The 16,320-nt window shown below is 40.2% G+C and overlaps 1 protein-coding gene across 10 annotated transcripts in view; it reads left to right on the top strand.

Annotated features, from left to right (window-relative positions):
- PARD3 (par-3 family cell polarity regulator) overlaps positions 1 to 16,320 on the top strand; it is a 648,875-nt gene that overhangs the window by 298,505 nt on the left and 334,050 nt on the right. For 7 of the 10 annotated variants that reach the window (XM_045004629.1, XM_045004627.1, XM_045004626.1 and 4 more), the window contains one exon: positions 12,926 to 13,057. The exons of the other annotated variants lie outside the window; for them this stretch is intronic. In XM_045004629.1, the coding sequence (XP_044860564.1) occupies positions 12,926 to 13,057 (132 nt within the window). The remainder of the gene's footprint in view (positions 1 to 12,925; positions 13,058 to 16,320) is intronic. 10 annotated transcript variants of the gene reach the window in all.

Genomic DNA, 16,320 nt, shown 5'->3' with positions numbered 1-16,320 from the left:
AGGAGTTCCGGGCTATTATGGAGAAGGCCATGACTGCAGCCAGGGTGACACTCCAGGCAGCATCGGATGTGGCAGACACTGCCACCCAAACCATGGCCTCAGCTGTTGCCATGTGCCACGCCTCCTGGGTGCTCCGCTCTGGCTTTTCCACGGAGGCTCAGCAGTCGATGCAAGATCTCCTTCAATGGACAAACCCTGTTTGCGGAACAAATGGACAATAAGTTCCATGGCCTAAAAGACTCCTGCACGACTCTTAAAATGCTACATCAACAGGCAAGGCAGAGCAGGATCCTCAGCCCTTTGCCAAGAGGCACTCCGTCTCTGGGAATTATGCATTGACCACGGAATCCATCTAGAAGCATGTCACCTTCCGGGTGCCAGGAACACGCCAGTGGATCACCTAAATAGGGACTTCTCCTCTCACCACAAGTGTGTGCTCCACCCAGAGGTAGCCAGCATGATCTTCCAGAGGTGGGGAACTCCCCAAGTGGATTTGTTCACCACCAGGCAGAACAGGAGGTGCCACAGGTTTTGCTCCAGGTGGAGTCTGAGCAAGGGCTCCCTCTCCTACGCCTTCCTCCTGTGGTGGGCAGGAAGCCTGATGTATGCATTCCCTCTGATTCCGTTCATCAGCAAGGTACTAGCGAAAATCAAGTGGGACAAGGTGCAGGTTATCATGATCGCCCCGGCGTGGCCTCGCCAGTACTAGTTCGGGACACTATCAAGCTTATCAGTGATCCCTCCCTGGCCCCTGCCGAACCGACCAGATCACGGGATCACGGCTGACTCTTGCACCTCAACATCATGTTCCTCTCCTCACAGCGTGGATGTTGCGTGGCTGAACCGGATGAACGGGCCTGTTCAGATGGGGTCCAGAAGGTCCTCCTCGAGAGTAGAAAGCCCTTGACTAGGCAGACTTACCTGGCAAAGTGGACGAGGTTCTCCTGCTGGGCGGCCAAACCCTTCGCATTCTTCAGTGCAGTCGATCTTGGACTGCCTGCTTCATTTGAGGAACCAGGGCCTGGCATACTCCTCTAACAGGGTGTATCTGGTGGCCATTTTGGCCTTTCATCTGCCAATGCAGGGGCAGATGGTGTTCTCCCAGGAATATGATGGTCAGGTTCCTTAGAAGCCTTGAGAGACTCTTTCCTCAAGTTTGGTCCCTGGCCCCTCAGTGGGATCTCAGCTTGGTTCTGTCCAGACTCATGGGCCCGCCCTTTGAGCCTTTGTCCTCGTGTTCCCTGTCTCACCTGTCGTGGAAGGTAGTTTTCCTGGTGGTGGTGATGTTGGTGAGGCGAGTCTCCGAGCTGCGAGTCCTGACCTCAGAACCGCCGGACACGGTTCAGCTCCGGCCCCACCCAGTCTTCCTTCCCAAGGAGGTGTCTGCTTTCCACGTGAGCCAGGACATCTTCCTTCTGGTCTTCTGCTCCGTGAGACTAGTGAAGAGAAATGCCTTCATGCTTTGGACGTAAGAAGGGCTCTGACTTTCTAGCTATATAGGGTTAAACTTTTCCATAAGTCGACTCAGATTTTCATCTCTACAGTTGATAGGATGAAGAGCCTCCCAGGGTTCACACAGAGGATTTCCAGTTGAATCACCTCTTGCATTCAGACCTGCTACAAGTTGGTGGGAGTCTCTTCACTGCTAATCGTCAGAGCCCATTCGACCAGAGCGCAGGTGTCTTTGGTGGTTTACTTTGCACACTTCACGATCCAGCACATCTGTCAAGCCGCGACGTGGTCCTCGGTGCACACGTTCACGGCCCACTATGCCATCACTCAGTAGGGCAGGGACAAAGCTGGTTTTGGCAGAGCTGTGTTGCAATCTGCACATCTGTGACCTCCTATCCACCTCCGAGGGGTACTGCTTGGGAGTCTCTTAAGTTGAATGGACAAGAGCAATCACTCGAAGAACACCAGTTACGGAGTAGATAACTGTCTTTTCCTGATGGGGCTGGCTAGCATAATAAAATCTGCCAAAAGGAGCAAACCAAAGAAATGAGCTCAGGGATGGTAACTTTCTGGGAAACAGTGAAAGATGTAGCCCTGGTTGACATCCTCCTTTGTGTGTGTATATATCAAATGCTTAAAGTTTCCTTTTCTGTTTTTTCAAATGGAACATTTCCCTATGTGAGAAGAGTGCTGCTTGGTATGGAAGCCTTAAGTGACATAGCAGTCAGTGGTAGGACCCCAAGGTTCAAAACCCATGTCGATTGACTCAGTCCTGTGCCTAATCTGCTAGACCACAGCACTCAATTTTTCCATCTGTAAAATAGATTTTTACTATAAAGGAGTTAAAAACAATGTTCTGGACTGAAGATATTTATAGCCATAGATAGGTAGGGCAGATATTGGCCCCACTTTACATCTAGGGTAACTGAAGTGCAATGCGTGAGTGGATTGTCTAGGAGGCACTGTAGCTAGAATGATCAGGTCTCAGACGGAGAGTTTGTGACCTGAATCCAAATCCTGATTCTTGGACCTCTGAGCCTCACATTCCCACACTTAAAATTGAGGTAACGTTTAGAAGCTGAATAATGTTTGTAATGTGCTATATAAGTACAAAGGCCAGTCAGTGGCAGGAGTGGTAATAGAGTTCAGGTCCTTGTCATTCTTAGATGTGTGTTTAAACCACTACACTACACATGCAACCCCCTTCCTTCAAAATTTAAAGTATGACTTTTTGAGCAAAAGTGACCGTTGAAATGTTCAAATTGTCAAGAATATAGTTTGTGTGAAATTTCTTTGGAAATATTTTAAATTTTGGAAAATTGCTCCAATTTGAAAGAAGTTTGGTGTACTTGAGAACAGGATAATTTCAACCAACAAAACTGTCTTTGTGATACTTTCGCCCAGCTTTATTAAGGTGGAGTTTTTTGTTTTTTTTTTAGATCTTGGGGTTTTGTCATTTGAGATGCAGAGAAAGAATACATCTACAAATGCTGAATTAATAAAGCTGCTGAAATAAATTATTGTTGATTTGCTGGAAAATGAAATACATATGGGTCTACAGTAGCTGGATAAAAATGTAAAGATATATATATATTCTTTCTTTGCTTTGTGATGGGGCACTTTGCTGTCACCTTGTCGGGAGGTGGTGAAATAGCTTAGATCAAATGTACCCAAACAGAACTTAAAATCATAATATAAAATTGTGTGGTTTTCCTCTCACGTACTGTGTAAGATTCATGAGTTTTCTGTCAAAGCTGCTGCTGCTGTTTTAGTGCAATAAAAATTAAAATCTCAGTCTCCGTGGGTGACCTCAGCATTCCTACCTTTCAAAACAAAACTAAATACATATTTCTCATCTGTTTTTTTATTTTTTTTCCTTCTTGCTGTAGTGAGGGCCTGCAAAATCCTTTATGAAATCACTGCAGCAAGTTGGCAATGAGAGTCGTGAAATGAAAAATCCCTGCCTAGTGCTCATATTGATAACGGATGGTGCTATACATTTACTGCTCTGCTATTCTGTTTGCTGAGTGCTGTGCACACAGACAGACAATATTCTGCTGAGATGAAGCCAAAAGCCAACCAAGACCAGAAGTGTCAAACCCACCCCCCCGCTTCAATAAAATGTTTGCTTTTAAGGTTATTTCCCCCCCTTTTCCTCCCCTTTACCTAATCTCATCCCTTCATATTTGTTAAAGAGAATCCATCCACTCATCCCTCCATCCCCAAGAAAATAGAGGAACATTAATAGTCAGATGCTGGGAGAAAGGGATGAAGATGATGTGGATAAGGTACTGGACTTATTGTCTGAAATCTGCCTTTAGTTCCCATTCTTCCCCTGTGAGGTTGGGCAAATCATGTAATCCCTCTCTACTTCAGTTCCCAATCAGTAAAATGGGGATAATAATCATGAGCCTATAATGAGTGTATTTTCTAAGAATGTGTTTGTGCCTTCTCCTTCATGGTTTAGGAAAGGCTGATGCTCAAGGTATACGAAAAATGGTCTTTCTTTTTTGTTACGCATTTGTAGATAGGGTAAGATGAACGTGTCTCCTCAAAATTGAGTTTCTCTCTGCCATGCTATAGACCTGTTCCCTCACAAAAATCAGAGTTCTGTTCCGTGTTTTGTAAAGTTTGGCCGAACAGTTACCTGAAAGAGCTGTCAGTCAGCTGAGCTGATGAAATTAATGAGAGGTTGGCTGAGTGCACAAACACTACAGAGACCATGTCTCCTCAGGCTTGGCACACGTTTGGCATGTTGGCCTCCCTGCTTCTGCACAAGTCTTTAAACAGCCTCCTTCTCAACATATCTATTGAGCTAGCAGAGAAAGTATGGAAAGTATATGGCTTGGCTGAGACAGAATAATGGTTATCTCTTTCTCTCTCATTGTCCCCTGAACAACTTCTTAATGCCTACCAACCCATGTTTTTTTACATACCCTCCCCACCCCCAATAGTGTCCCAGTTTTTCCACTTTGAAAATGTGGTCATCCTCAAATGAGATTGTGCCACCTGCTCTGCTCTTCAAACAATAGTACTAATTTTGATGGGCCTGTCCCACAATCTCCAAGTTAGACCTCTACAGCACCATGAGTCTTGAATCATGTTGGCACCCATACAGTTCCCTCATGTGATTGCCTATAATTATTTATTTGTTATTCCGATTCTATTTATTTGTTGTTTCTCTTCCTACCCAAAAAGATGATTCATCAATACACCTAAATAAGTAAATGCCAGCAGCCCAGCACTCATGAGCAACCATACAAAAAGAAATTAACCCACAAGAGGGGGAAATGGTAAGGAAATAGACAGTTTTATGCTTGAAAGAAAAGAGGGATTTAAAATAAAAATAAAATGCACTTTGTAATATATAGTCTGAGTCCAACACCCACAAACCTCTGGATAAATGTGGGTACAAAAACAAATTCCTGGTGAAAATTGCAGAGTTGTGCACAACTATTTTTTCCTTAATCTGTTTGGTGAAAACTTGTTTTTTGTATGCATAGCTACATACTTTTAGAAACTATTTACAGAGGGCTTGCAGGAAGGATGAGAAATGGCCATCCCATGGTGTCAGAGTGAGCTGTGCAATGGGGGAAAGAGTTGAAAATATAAAAGCCTACGATCTGATCCTGCAACTCTGCCTCACACAAGTATTCCCATTGAAGTTCTACTGGACTGTCTTGTGAGAGAGGAATGCAGGACTGAACCCCAAAATATCTAAAATTTGCTTATTTTGATATTATCCTACTAAGTTAAAGGCTTCAGATCATTTCAGAGAAAGGGACTGCATGGATGTAGGAAATGAAAACACTTTTCAGGAGGTTTTTTGGCTAAAAGAATACGAAACTGCTTAGTGCTGGAGTACATAGGTACTGCTTTTTAAATCTGTGCATCAGATGCAGATCCATTGTTTATGAAAGGTTTCTTAAATATTTGATTCATCTCTTTGGGCGAGAACAGTTTTAACTTGGTTTTTGATTTATGAAACATAGAGGCAGGAATAAGTCCCAACTTCTGAATTGTAATTGCAGTAGATCAATCACCATATGCTGTTTTGTTTGTTTTGTACTATCTTTACTGAGATTTTACTGTGAAATTAATGAGTAAAGAGAGAATTGGGAAAGAGAATTTCTTCACAGCCCTGAGAGTCTGAGAAATACAATCTGTAGCATGCTTGGTAATTTTTGGTTTTGCATGTGCACATGCAAAGATCATGACATTTTTGGTATTCCTTTGTAAACAAGAGAGATCAGCACAAGTTTGATTGACAGCCTAACAGATTTCAGTTTACTCTGAATTCAATCCATATCCTTCAACACTGAATATCTACATATAACACCAGCTGCACAGTAAAACCATCCATTCATTGCATCTGTTCTTAATAATCGCTGTGTGTGTGTGTGTACGAGAGAGAGGCCTTGCTTGTCACTCAGAGGTATCATGGAATATACAAAATTGGAATTGCACAACTTTGGAAATTCATGATCATAAGAAGATTGAAGTTAAATATAGGAATTACTTTTAAATGTGGACGTCTTCTCATTGCATTAGTATCCAATGATCTATTCTTTATGCATAATAGATTAGTCCCATTCATGGAAATGTAGAGGCAGTCATTTTCTAAAGACTTCAGTAATCAAAATGAGTAGTGAGTGGGTCATCCTTCTTCTCTCTTTCACAGGGAATGCAAAAGACCTGTCCCAAGATAGCCTTTATCAATAACTGGAAATTACCCATGTTCTAGGTTAGCAGCTTCACGTGATCTGGGAGACTACGCTAGGCTACGAAAATTCTTTAACACTGTTTCCTTCTAAAACAAAGATCAACAGTGTCTTGATATTGTGTAACTAGAACTGCTGCCTTGCTAAGCATGTCTTATGGCCATCATCTGTCTGGTCAGTTTTACCTTCCAAGGTCATGTTCTAAAATAATCTTAAACTAGACAGACTGTTAAATTGCATCGTACAATAATACAATAAACTCAACATACCCAGAGGGGAAACGAGACTGCCAAGCAATGGTATCCGTCTCATTTAACATACACAGATGGTTGTAACAAGTCGCTCGCTCGCTGACTGACACAATTAGTTTCCATATTTTCACTGAACTAAAATCTTGAAATTTGGCACACTAGCTCACAGAAAACTGCTGACAAAAGAAAACATCTCAAATTTGACTTTTGTCACCCAAAAGATCATCCACTGCTTAATGGTCTCACTACCTATCAGGGAGCATCCATTTATTTAAAAAAAATTTTTTTGCTGTAGAGTAGCCTTGTTTTGTACAGTGGCTTTGTTCTGGAGAAGTGAAGGTCTTTTGAGATCAACAGTTGTTTTCATACCTGCTAAAGAATGGTTGATGTCAAGTAAAAATGGAATGACAGTGTTGTACCAAACCTCAAACACTGTGAAAACTAATAAACAGGTTATGTTAATATCATAAGACCATATTACTCCTTGTCCTGGGGAAAGATGAGGTTGCATTCCGTATACAGAAATTGTATTGTTAACACGATTTAGAATCATACAAGATCAAATATGCCTCAGTGCAACACATTCTCCTGGGGGAATTCTGTGCCAAAAAATGAAAAACTCTGCGGACAATATTTTAAAATTCTTCATATTTTATTTGTCAAAGTATCACAATGTAATAATTCCAGTTTCAATTATTTTAGTAATTAATTTCAAAATACCTGTCACTAGCCCTTCTGAGCCTCAGTCTATAACCCACCCCACCTCTCCTAGCCCTGTGTGCCCTGCCCTGATCTGTCCATGCCATACCTCTTCACCTGGCCCCACTGTGAGGAACACAGCCTCTTCTGTCTCACTGGCTGCTATCTCTTCTGGCACCACAGCAGCTCCTGGTGGGTGAAAGTGTAACTGCAGCCTCTCTCCAGCAGAATCTATATTCTGTGGAAGAGGAGGAAAAAAATCAGGGAAGGGGGCATAAATTCTGTGCATGTGCAGAATTGCGCCAGGAGTAAACATAAAGCTGCCCAGGTGCTCGTATGCTCGCTCTCAGATGGCCTAGTGTAATGTGGAATTAATATTTTTATAATCATCTATCCATTAAACATATTTGTGGAAACCTTTCTGTTTAAAATCCGGTAAATAAAATGGCCTTCACTTGATCAAATAGGAGGCCTCATGCCCAACATGACCACTTCATAGACTAAATAAATACATCTTGTTTAAACCATTCTTACATCTAATGTGCTTTGAGGACACTTGAATTATTCATATCTGAAAATTGATGACTTCTGATGGAAAGATCAAATCTGGGATGTTTCTGTATTCCAGTGGTTCATAATGAATGGGTATAACAAATTACAAGATTCCAGATCAATGGTAAAATGACATTTGTTAGTGGCCTGTCACAAACATATATTGATTATAGATTAATATTCTATTAACCCATTCATTTTATATTTATATATCTGTCTATATATATAATTGTTGTTATTTAAGTTATTATATAAGAGTGAATACAATGTTAAGAAATGTTCACGAGACTAGAAGTTTATACATTTTATGTATATTGTCTGTGAATAAATTGCACAGTATGGGTCTGATTTTGCTGCTCTTATGTTGAGTTAGGGATGTAAAATGTTACCCAATTAACCTGTAAGCATTAGTCTCACTGGTTAACCTGCCTTAACTGTTAATCCCCAGGCTGGCCGGCTGATCCCAGTGGCCCCGCAATGCCCAGCTGGAGCAGCGACGCCTGGCCGGTGCGTTCCCAGCCCTGCCGGCTGACCAGCCCTTTAACCATTAAACAATTTAACAATTTAGCAGTTGTTTAACTGTTTAAACAATTAAAAAATATTTAGTTAAGTGGTTAACTTTTTCAACGGTATTTACATCCCTATGTTGAGTAGTGCCATATTCTGCAAGTAATCCCATTGAAATCAGTGAGTCTGTTTGGGAGTTACGTGGTACTCAATGCAAGTGTGGGTGGCAGACTCGATTTTTATCTATGATAAAATTAAATATACAGTAGTTAATATTTTATAATGCATACTGCTCGTGCTCGGGGGAATATGATACGATTAGAGCAGAGGACTGGGAATTGAGATCTGGGCTCCAATCTTCAGCTATGTTACACTCTATGATCTTGGGCAAATAAATTAATACCTCTGTGCCTAGCTTTCCCATTGTCACAGGAATTGTGAGGCTTAGTTCTTGAATGTGTATGATACACTTTAAGATTCACTCATGGCAAAGGGAGTATAAAATTGCAGAACATAATTTTTCAACTAGATGTATGTGTGGTTTTTCATTAATTATGCTCAGATTATATTGTATCATCAGTTGAGTGGCATGCCAGCTTCCTGCTACCTCATCTTCACCTATGCCACAGATCACATTTTGCTGCTGTTTACTTGGAATTCACATTACGGTATTTTTTGCCAGGAATCTAGTTGGCAAAAGTATACATTTTCCGAGTTTGAATTCAGTATTTCTTTCTCTCAGCCTGCTCCACCCTTATAGCCCTGATCTAAAATGGCAGACATAATTTTCTTTTTATAAACTGTCAGTTTTACAAATGGATGCCTGTAGTGCTACAGATGAGCAATATGAAGTATATTTTTCAAAGTTCTGCTTTTAGTATGTGTACGCTTTATTGCAGTATTGCTTTGCTCCAAATGAGAAGCATTGCTCTTCTTTAAGTTCAGAGCTCCTGCATGTGCCACAAGCCATATGATGCTGTAACTATTTTCTGAGCAACCAGGGTAGAGAAATAAAAATCACTGTTCCAGAAATGTACAAACAATGAAGTACCAAGAGTATATCACAGAAGTTTAAGCAAAATAAGTTATTGACTGAAACAAAGTCCTTTGGGGGAGAGCCAGTAGATGAGTGTATGGCTTGTTGCAGAAATGGTTATGGTGGGAACATCAGTAAGTGTGTGCAACGTAGGAACAAGAAATCTTTTTACAGAGACTTTCATCTGAGATTATTTTGATCCATTTCATTGTTGTTATATTCCTATTCCACAGTAACAGTAAAAATTGAAAGCATGCTCCTGTCATATCAATTTTACATCAGACATATGGAAAGCAAGAAACACTTGGCAATTCATATGTTGAGAGTGGCCCAGTAGCAACTGAAGTAACAGGCATGGAAATTTCATATTGCAGGGTTCAGGATATCTGTTGTTGGGATAGGGTGACTTAGTAAGTTTAACAGCGTTACAACTATAGGTTTAAACCACAAGCCGGTTGATGCACTGACAGCTAGTAATTAAAGCATTGCTGTACAGAGGTCATGCTAATGCATCATCTTATCAACAATTTCTAGAGGGTCTCTCTAGTGACAAGCTCATTGTCAGTTGTAAATCGTCTGAAATTGAAAATACAGCAAAATCACTGTACCATTTTTTTTTTCCAGCTCAGAAAAAATTCAGTGGGGAATCCATGGTAAAGTAAACCCCTTAAGTTGCTAGCGTATGCATTTTAATTTGAAATGCAGTAAAATGCTACTGTTAAGTGTTGCTGTAATGTTGTGACCTAATAACTCTAGCATTATACTGATCAGTTCTCATTACAAATATTATAGAACCGTACATGTCGGCAGTCCCCTAAAGCTGTTTGGGGAAATTCTTCTTAAAAATTAGAACATTTAATTATAACTGATGATCCATGTCAGTAGTAGTCTCATGAGGACTCTTAGCTGCAGCTCCAGAAGAAATGAGAGTTTTCTGTGTGACCCTGGTGGCTACCTTGTTAAAAATCTTGTTTTTATATGATATTGCAGTTAAAGTGATATGCACCATGTTTGCATGTCTGAGGAGGTTGGCGTGCTAATGCTTTTTTGTTTTGTTTTTAAATGAATGGATGATTATTTTTAAAAAGGTTCCCTGATTGTGTTTGCATATTTTATCTTAGTTTAGAACAGTTATTTTAATTTATTTTTTCAGTGGCTCCCAACATGCAAACTGCATCTATCATAATTCTGCTCCCCTTCCTAAAATTTCTTGCTATTTGTTTAGCTCTGATAGTGGGAGTAGTGGTGGAAATATTGCTGTAGATAGGACTCCAGTTGGCCACCAGTAGCATAAGTGCTCTTATATAACCTTGCTTAGAGCAGGACTACATCAGACATTGGTTAAAATGCCAATGCCTTGTCTAGTTCTCACTGTTGGTACGGCCAATGAAGAACAGCCAGTGGTAGCAATGGATGGTGGGAAATTTTAGAAAAATGTCTATGGTTTGTCTATGCTAGGTTGTTTTCCTAAAATGCCCCATTGTTGGTATCACATGCTCAGCTCTATTGGTGATCGCAGCCATGTGGACGAGGTACAATATTGTGCCATTTTTTACTTGCTCCAAGTGGATTGGGTTAACATTGTAAAAGTACCAGCAGCTACAAGAACCTGGTGGTCTATAGCATTCCTATTTTTGCTTCCATCAGTGCAGCTAAATGCTGGTATCAGCTGTGGCCCTGTGTTGGGAAAAATAGCCTTGTATAGAGGAACTTAGCGTCTTGTGGGAGAAGCAGGTTACTTTGAAATGGTCCAGAGTATTAGTGTTTGATGCTTACTTTTAGCAGAAAAAAATGCGCGAGCGCACACACACACGCACACACACACATACCCTATATGCATACATATGTACATACGTCTATGTCTCTCAGGTCTTGGCGCATACTCCATGCAAACCCACTGATGTTAGTTTACATCTAGCGCTGTCTCATAACATTCCTGATTTAGTGGATTGAGACATTACTATGAAAATTTAATTGTAAGCAAAAGCTATTGTCTTGAATAACATCTAGTTAAATTCAGAGTTTAGGCTTTGGTGCTCAGCTGAAGTTGTAATACAGGCCTTGATAGTGTTGTGTTTTTTTTCTTTTGCTCTCACAAAGAGGTTTTACTTTTTGTACATGATTAATGGAGACTAAATGGGAAGGAGTTTTGTGTAGAATGGATAAAACTCTTGTTTAAAAGGCTGTGTTGAAAACGGTGTAAATATAGATCAATAATAATAGAATTATATATGAAGAATAAAAACACAAAAAGCATCTCTTACATAAGAGGCAGGGATGTCTGTTCATTCAGACTAGCTGAAGGTCTGTTATATGACAAGGACTGATCAATGACTCATGGACCAAATGTGGTTTTTCTTCATGTCAAATCATATTTCTTTTATTTCCTCATCCAGATTGTGATTTTTGTTGTACTTTTCTACCACCTAAAATGATTAAAATTGGTTTTCTTGGCTCCCAGTAATTGCACTGACCATTTCACTGAAAGAAGGAAATAAAATGAGAAAATCCACAGAAAGAATTCCATTCATTACAAACTGCTTGCTGCCTTCTATAGCGCTGCTAAAGAAACTTGTCTTCAGCAGAGTTCTGCAAGTAAACTATCAGACTTTCTGGTGTAAAAAACAGACTATCTGTTTTTGCCAGCATAGTCCTCAATATACCACTTTGAAAAAACGGAGTCATTTTTGGCCACTTATGACTGATCTATGCCTGGGCAAATTAGTATAGTAGAAAATTTTATTTGAATGGTCATTCAGACAGGAATTTTGTTACAAGGATATTTGGGTCTGGTTCAATTCATGCTTTAATTTCTTGATGCTGAAGTTAATTTTCTGTTTGAGTCCATTTTTAGTAAACAACTTGTCAGTCATGAGGCATTAACACTGCAATGCAATATATTTAAGAAAAAAGTTGTTTTATACCAGAAATCTTGCCTGGAAAATGTCATTATATATCCCAATTCTGTATTGAAGGTTTCATTTTGTAGAATTTCATATTATGCCCTACAATATGTCCTTTTCAATTTTCTTTCCCTGTAAGTGTGTGTGTTGGCACAGGAGGTATGTTATAATGCTTAGCTTGCCTAGAGTAGCACCCTATTGCTTGTGCTTGGCCCAGGTAGTAATGGGCTGTCTCCTCTTGTAGTTTATTTGCTTTGAGAAGGAAAAGTTGGTCTGAGACCCTGAAAACATTGCTGAAATATGTACCCATCCAGTAGAAGTTTAAGTTGGAAGAGATTGTGAAAACACAAGCTGGTGCAGGCGATGGGGAACCTCATAACGTTTAGTTTGGAATTTACTGGCTTAAATAAGAAGGGAGTCTTTGCAATTAAATACACCTCTACCTCGATATAACGCTGTCCTTGGGAGCCAAAAAATCTTACTGCGTTATAGGTGAAACCGCGTTATATCGAACTTGCTTTGATCCACTGGAGTGTGCAGCCCCGCCCCCCTGGAGCACTGCTTTACCACGTTATATCCAAATTCGTGTTATATCGGGTCGCGTTATATCGAGGTAGAGGAATAGTTGTGTACAGACTCAAGGCAATAGAATCGTATATGCATCTTTCCAGTGTAATTGTCCAAATTCACTTTATCCTTTTTCAGTGTTTCTTTCATATTATCTTAAAAACCAGCTGCATTGTCGGTGTGCAAGGACTGGTTGTGTTTTTTTATAAGACACTTTCTTTGTTTCTTTTGAAATAGAAAGATGAAAACTACAGAAGCTTACCACGGGATACTAGTAACTGGTCTAACCAGTTTCAGAGAGACAATGCTCGCTCATCGTTAAGTGCCAGTCATCCCATGGTGGACAAGTGGCTGGAGAGGCAAGAACAGGTAATATATATTAATATATATATATTACTTTAACAATTTAACCTTTATGCTAGTCCACAAATATTACAAAGAAATAAATTCCTAAATGATAATGGTTCTGGAAGCATGAGTATTAGCATCAGATATGTAGAGAGTAAATATGTATTGGGATTCCTCTGCTTCCAAAAACTTCATTAGGAATGAAGATAGCAAGCAGGAAATATCGCCCATTTTTGAGCCATACACCCATTTATACAGTACGTGGCAAGTGTTCTAATGAGCACTGCTATTCTTTGCTACTCTTCTTCACAGGTGGTATCAGGAGGCTTGCTTTATTTAGAGATTGTTATTTTGAAGTAAATTTTATTGATGAAAAGCCAATAATGTTACCCACAAAGTTATGTAACTAAATAAGGATCTATTTTTGCATATCATTTTTGAAATGCTATTTATTCTTCTGAACCAGTGACATGTCCTTCGATTCTAGCTTTAAAGTCATAACTGTTGTTTGCCTTTACTGACTACTTTGAAATTACAAGTTTTAAATTTTTCTTTTTACACAATAAATAATTATGCCTAATGGTTTTCCTCCTTTAAGAATTTCACAGTTATGAATATTGAAAGACTTAAAATGAAGATCAAGATTTCTAGATATCACCTTTGCCTGATCAGTTTTATGTTCAGTAAATATCCATATTGCAAACTTTTTATTTGGAACCATTTGGTGATTGAATTATGTGTTGTAGATTGTAGAATTGGTGCCATAGATTGTAAGCAATCTCCTGTTGCAGTGTTGTTTGTGTTTTGATTTTTGAGGCACGCCTCCCTGAGTCAGTAGAATCTCATTGAAGTACTTAAATAAGCTGTTGTCTCGGCAAAAGGAGTTGGATTAGAAATCTTAAAAGCAACCTTCCTAGAAAATGTCAGTGACTTGCATATTTAAATATTTAAACATCTATTTTCCAATAAATGTTGTATTTTGTAAAGTTTTGCTCACAGTCCAGTAACTAGACCCACTTTACCCAACTTCATGGTAAATAAATAATACTAGGAAAGCCTGTTTAAACAACCGTAGACAACTGATTTAATTTCTGTACCTGCAAAAAAACTTTTAAAATGAGAGAGACGATCCATTCATGTAACTGGAAGAGCGGGATCCTTTGGTGATTTCATATCAGCAGGATAAGTAATTAGACTGAAAACTGCTTAACAGGGCATGAACAGCGGAAGGAAACCCATAATGAGAATGGAATGAAGCACAGCACTGGGGAAGGAGGGGAAGAGCCTTACACATGAAAGAGTGGATGCAGGTGGAAATCCTGTTTACTTCTTTTCTCAAACTTAACATCCTTTTGAATGTCCCTCTGAGCCCTTTATGTTTCGTTGGGTAAACTTAATGCTTTTACATTTAATAAATTAAATTTCGAATGCTTGATGGTAAGCAAACTGGAACTTACTGAATAAAAGCTCGTCTTGCACAGTGAATAATAACTAAGCAACAAGTCCCCTCTGTTTGTGAAGTACTATTCAAGAAGTTTCAAGTAGATAATGGGGTTGTCCAAGGGACTCTTCTGTCCTGTCCCACTTTGTGCGGCTTTGAACATAGTATGGAATCACAGAAGAGCCTTTTGGGATTTAAAAATGCTCTGAATTCTTTAGTTCAGAACATAAGGTGTCTGCACTTAGAGTAAATAGTTTCCCACAGCACTCTGAATTGGCTCTTCATTGCCGGGCCTCTGCTTTTCACTTACCTTTCTTTTGGGAGGCACTCAGGGCATTAGAAGCTCTGAAAATGGGCATAAGCAACAAGGAAAAACAGGCAAATAGGAAGAATTTAAGTGTCTAGCCTCTGGTGTGGCCTATCAACCTGCACAGCCAAGTCATTTGGTGTCTTTAATCCCTATACTCCACAGAGGTGTTGCGGTGGAGCTGGAATCCTCTCTTATGCTAGTACAGCTACCAGAAATGGCCATGCAAAGGAGCATACTGTGGATCTGGTGACAAACCAAGTGCAATGACAATGCTAGGAAGCCGACAGAATCTAGCTGTGCTCTAATATAGCTGTTTGGCTTTGTAGAACTGAAGGGATTACCAGGTTCGCCCTTGTGCTGGTCCCAGAGACGTTGCTCATTGGAAGTATTTCCTTTGGAACAGTGTTACTTCAAGCAATGCTTATTTTGTGTACTTGTGAATCCTGTGCCTCACCTTTTCCTCTTGAGCATATGGAAGAAAGGAAATTTCCCAGAGGGTCCTGGTAACCTTCAAAGATAGCTAAATGTTGTGAGATTTTGCTTTGAGGAGCACAATTAATTCATTAAGCAACTCACTAGGATTACTAATGTTAGAGACCCCCTGTCAAGGCTGATTCCCCACTCTGGCACTTTGAGTGCAGAGACTAGGGGCCTGCAAGGATTTTAAGCATTAATACTGGCCACTCCAGGCTTGTATTAAACTCCCAAGGTTACAGCTTTTCTCTAACTTTTGGCTTGGTAAACGCTGCCACCACCCTAATTTTCAGATCCCAGGAAGGTGCACTTGGGAATTCCTTCCTGTGGGGTACTCTCAAGCCCTTTCACCCCCTTCCTCCCTCTAGGGAAGGGCTAAGAAAGAAAACAAAGGAAATTAGCTGTTGCCACCAGCTAATTTAACAACATCTGCACAAACCTCTTAGGACACCAAAAATCCAGTCCTGATCTTAAAAAAGGTAAATTTTATTAAAAGCAAAAAAAAATAAAATACATCTGGAACATGGGCTTTTGCTGGATTTTAAAAGAGCAATTCCAAAAATCAAGCCCTCCAAAATAGCTTTCTTGGGGGTTCAGCTTAAAGGTTACAAGAAGGGCTGCCCGGGGAGGGGGGCAAGTGGGGCAATTTGCCCCAGGCCCCACAGGGGCCCCCACAAGAATATAGTATTCTATAGTATTGCAACTTTTTTAATGGAAGGGGCCCCTGAAATTACTTTGCCCCGGGCCCCCTGAATCCTCTGGGCAGCCCTGGTTACAAGCACACAAAAGCATCTGGGGTTCGCACAGAGGAGTCCACAAGCCTTACAGAAAACAAAAGAAATAAACCCAATCACGTCTGTTTAAACATTCCCTGCCACAAAGAATCCTCCTAGGTACGGACGATGACTTTTCATACCTGGTCCAAACTTTGCACTGCATCCCAGCTGTCCCTGCTCTCTTCAGCCCAGAAATTACAAGGGAGAGACAAAGGGAAAGCTTTCCCCGCCCCCGCCTTTTAAGAAGTTTTAGCTTTCCCATTGGCTCTTTTGGTCAGGTGCC

The sequence above is a fragment of the Mauremys mutica genome, chromosome 2 (genome assembly GCF_020497125.1).
Source record: "Mauremys mutica isolate MM-2020 ecotype Southern chromosome 2, ASM2049712v1, whole genome shotgun sequence".
NCBI lineage: Eukaryota > Metazoa > Chordata > Testudines > Geoemydidae > Mauremys > Mauremys mutica.
This window is presented reverse-complemented; position numbering and strand designations above follow the sequence as displayed.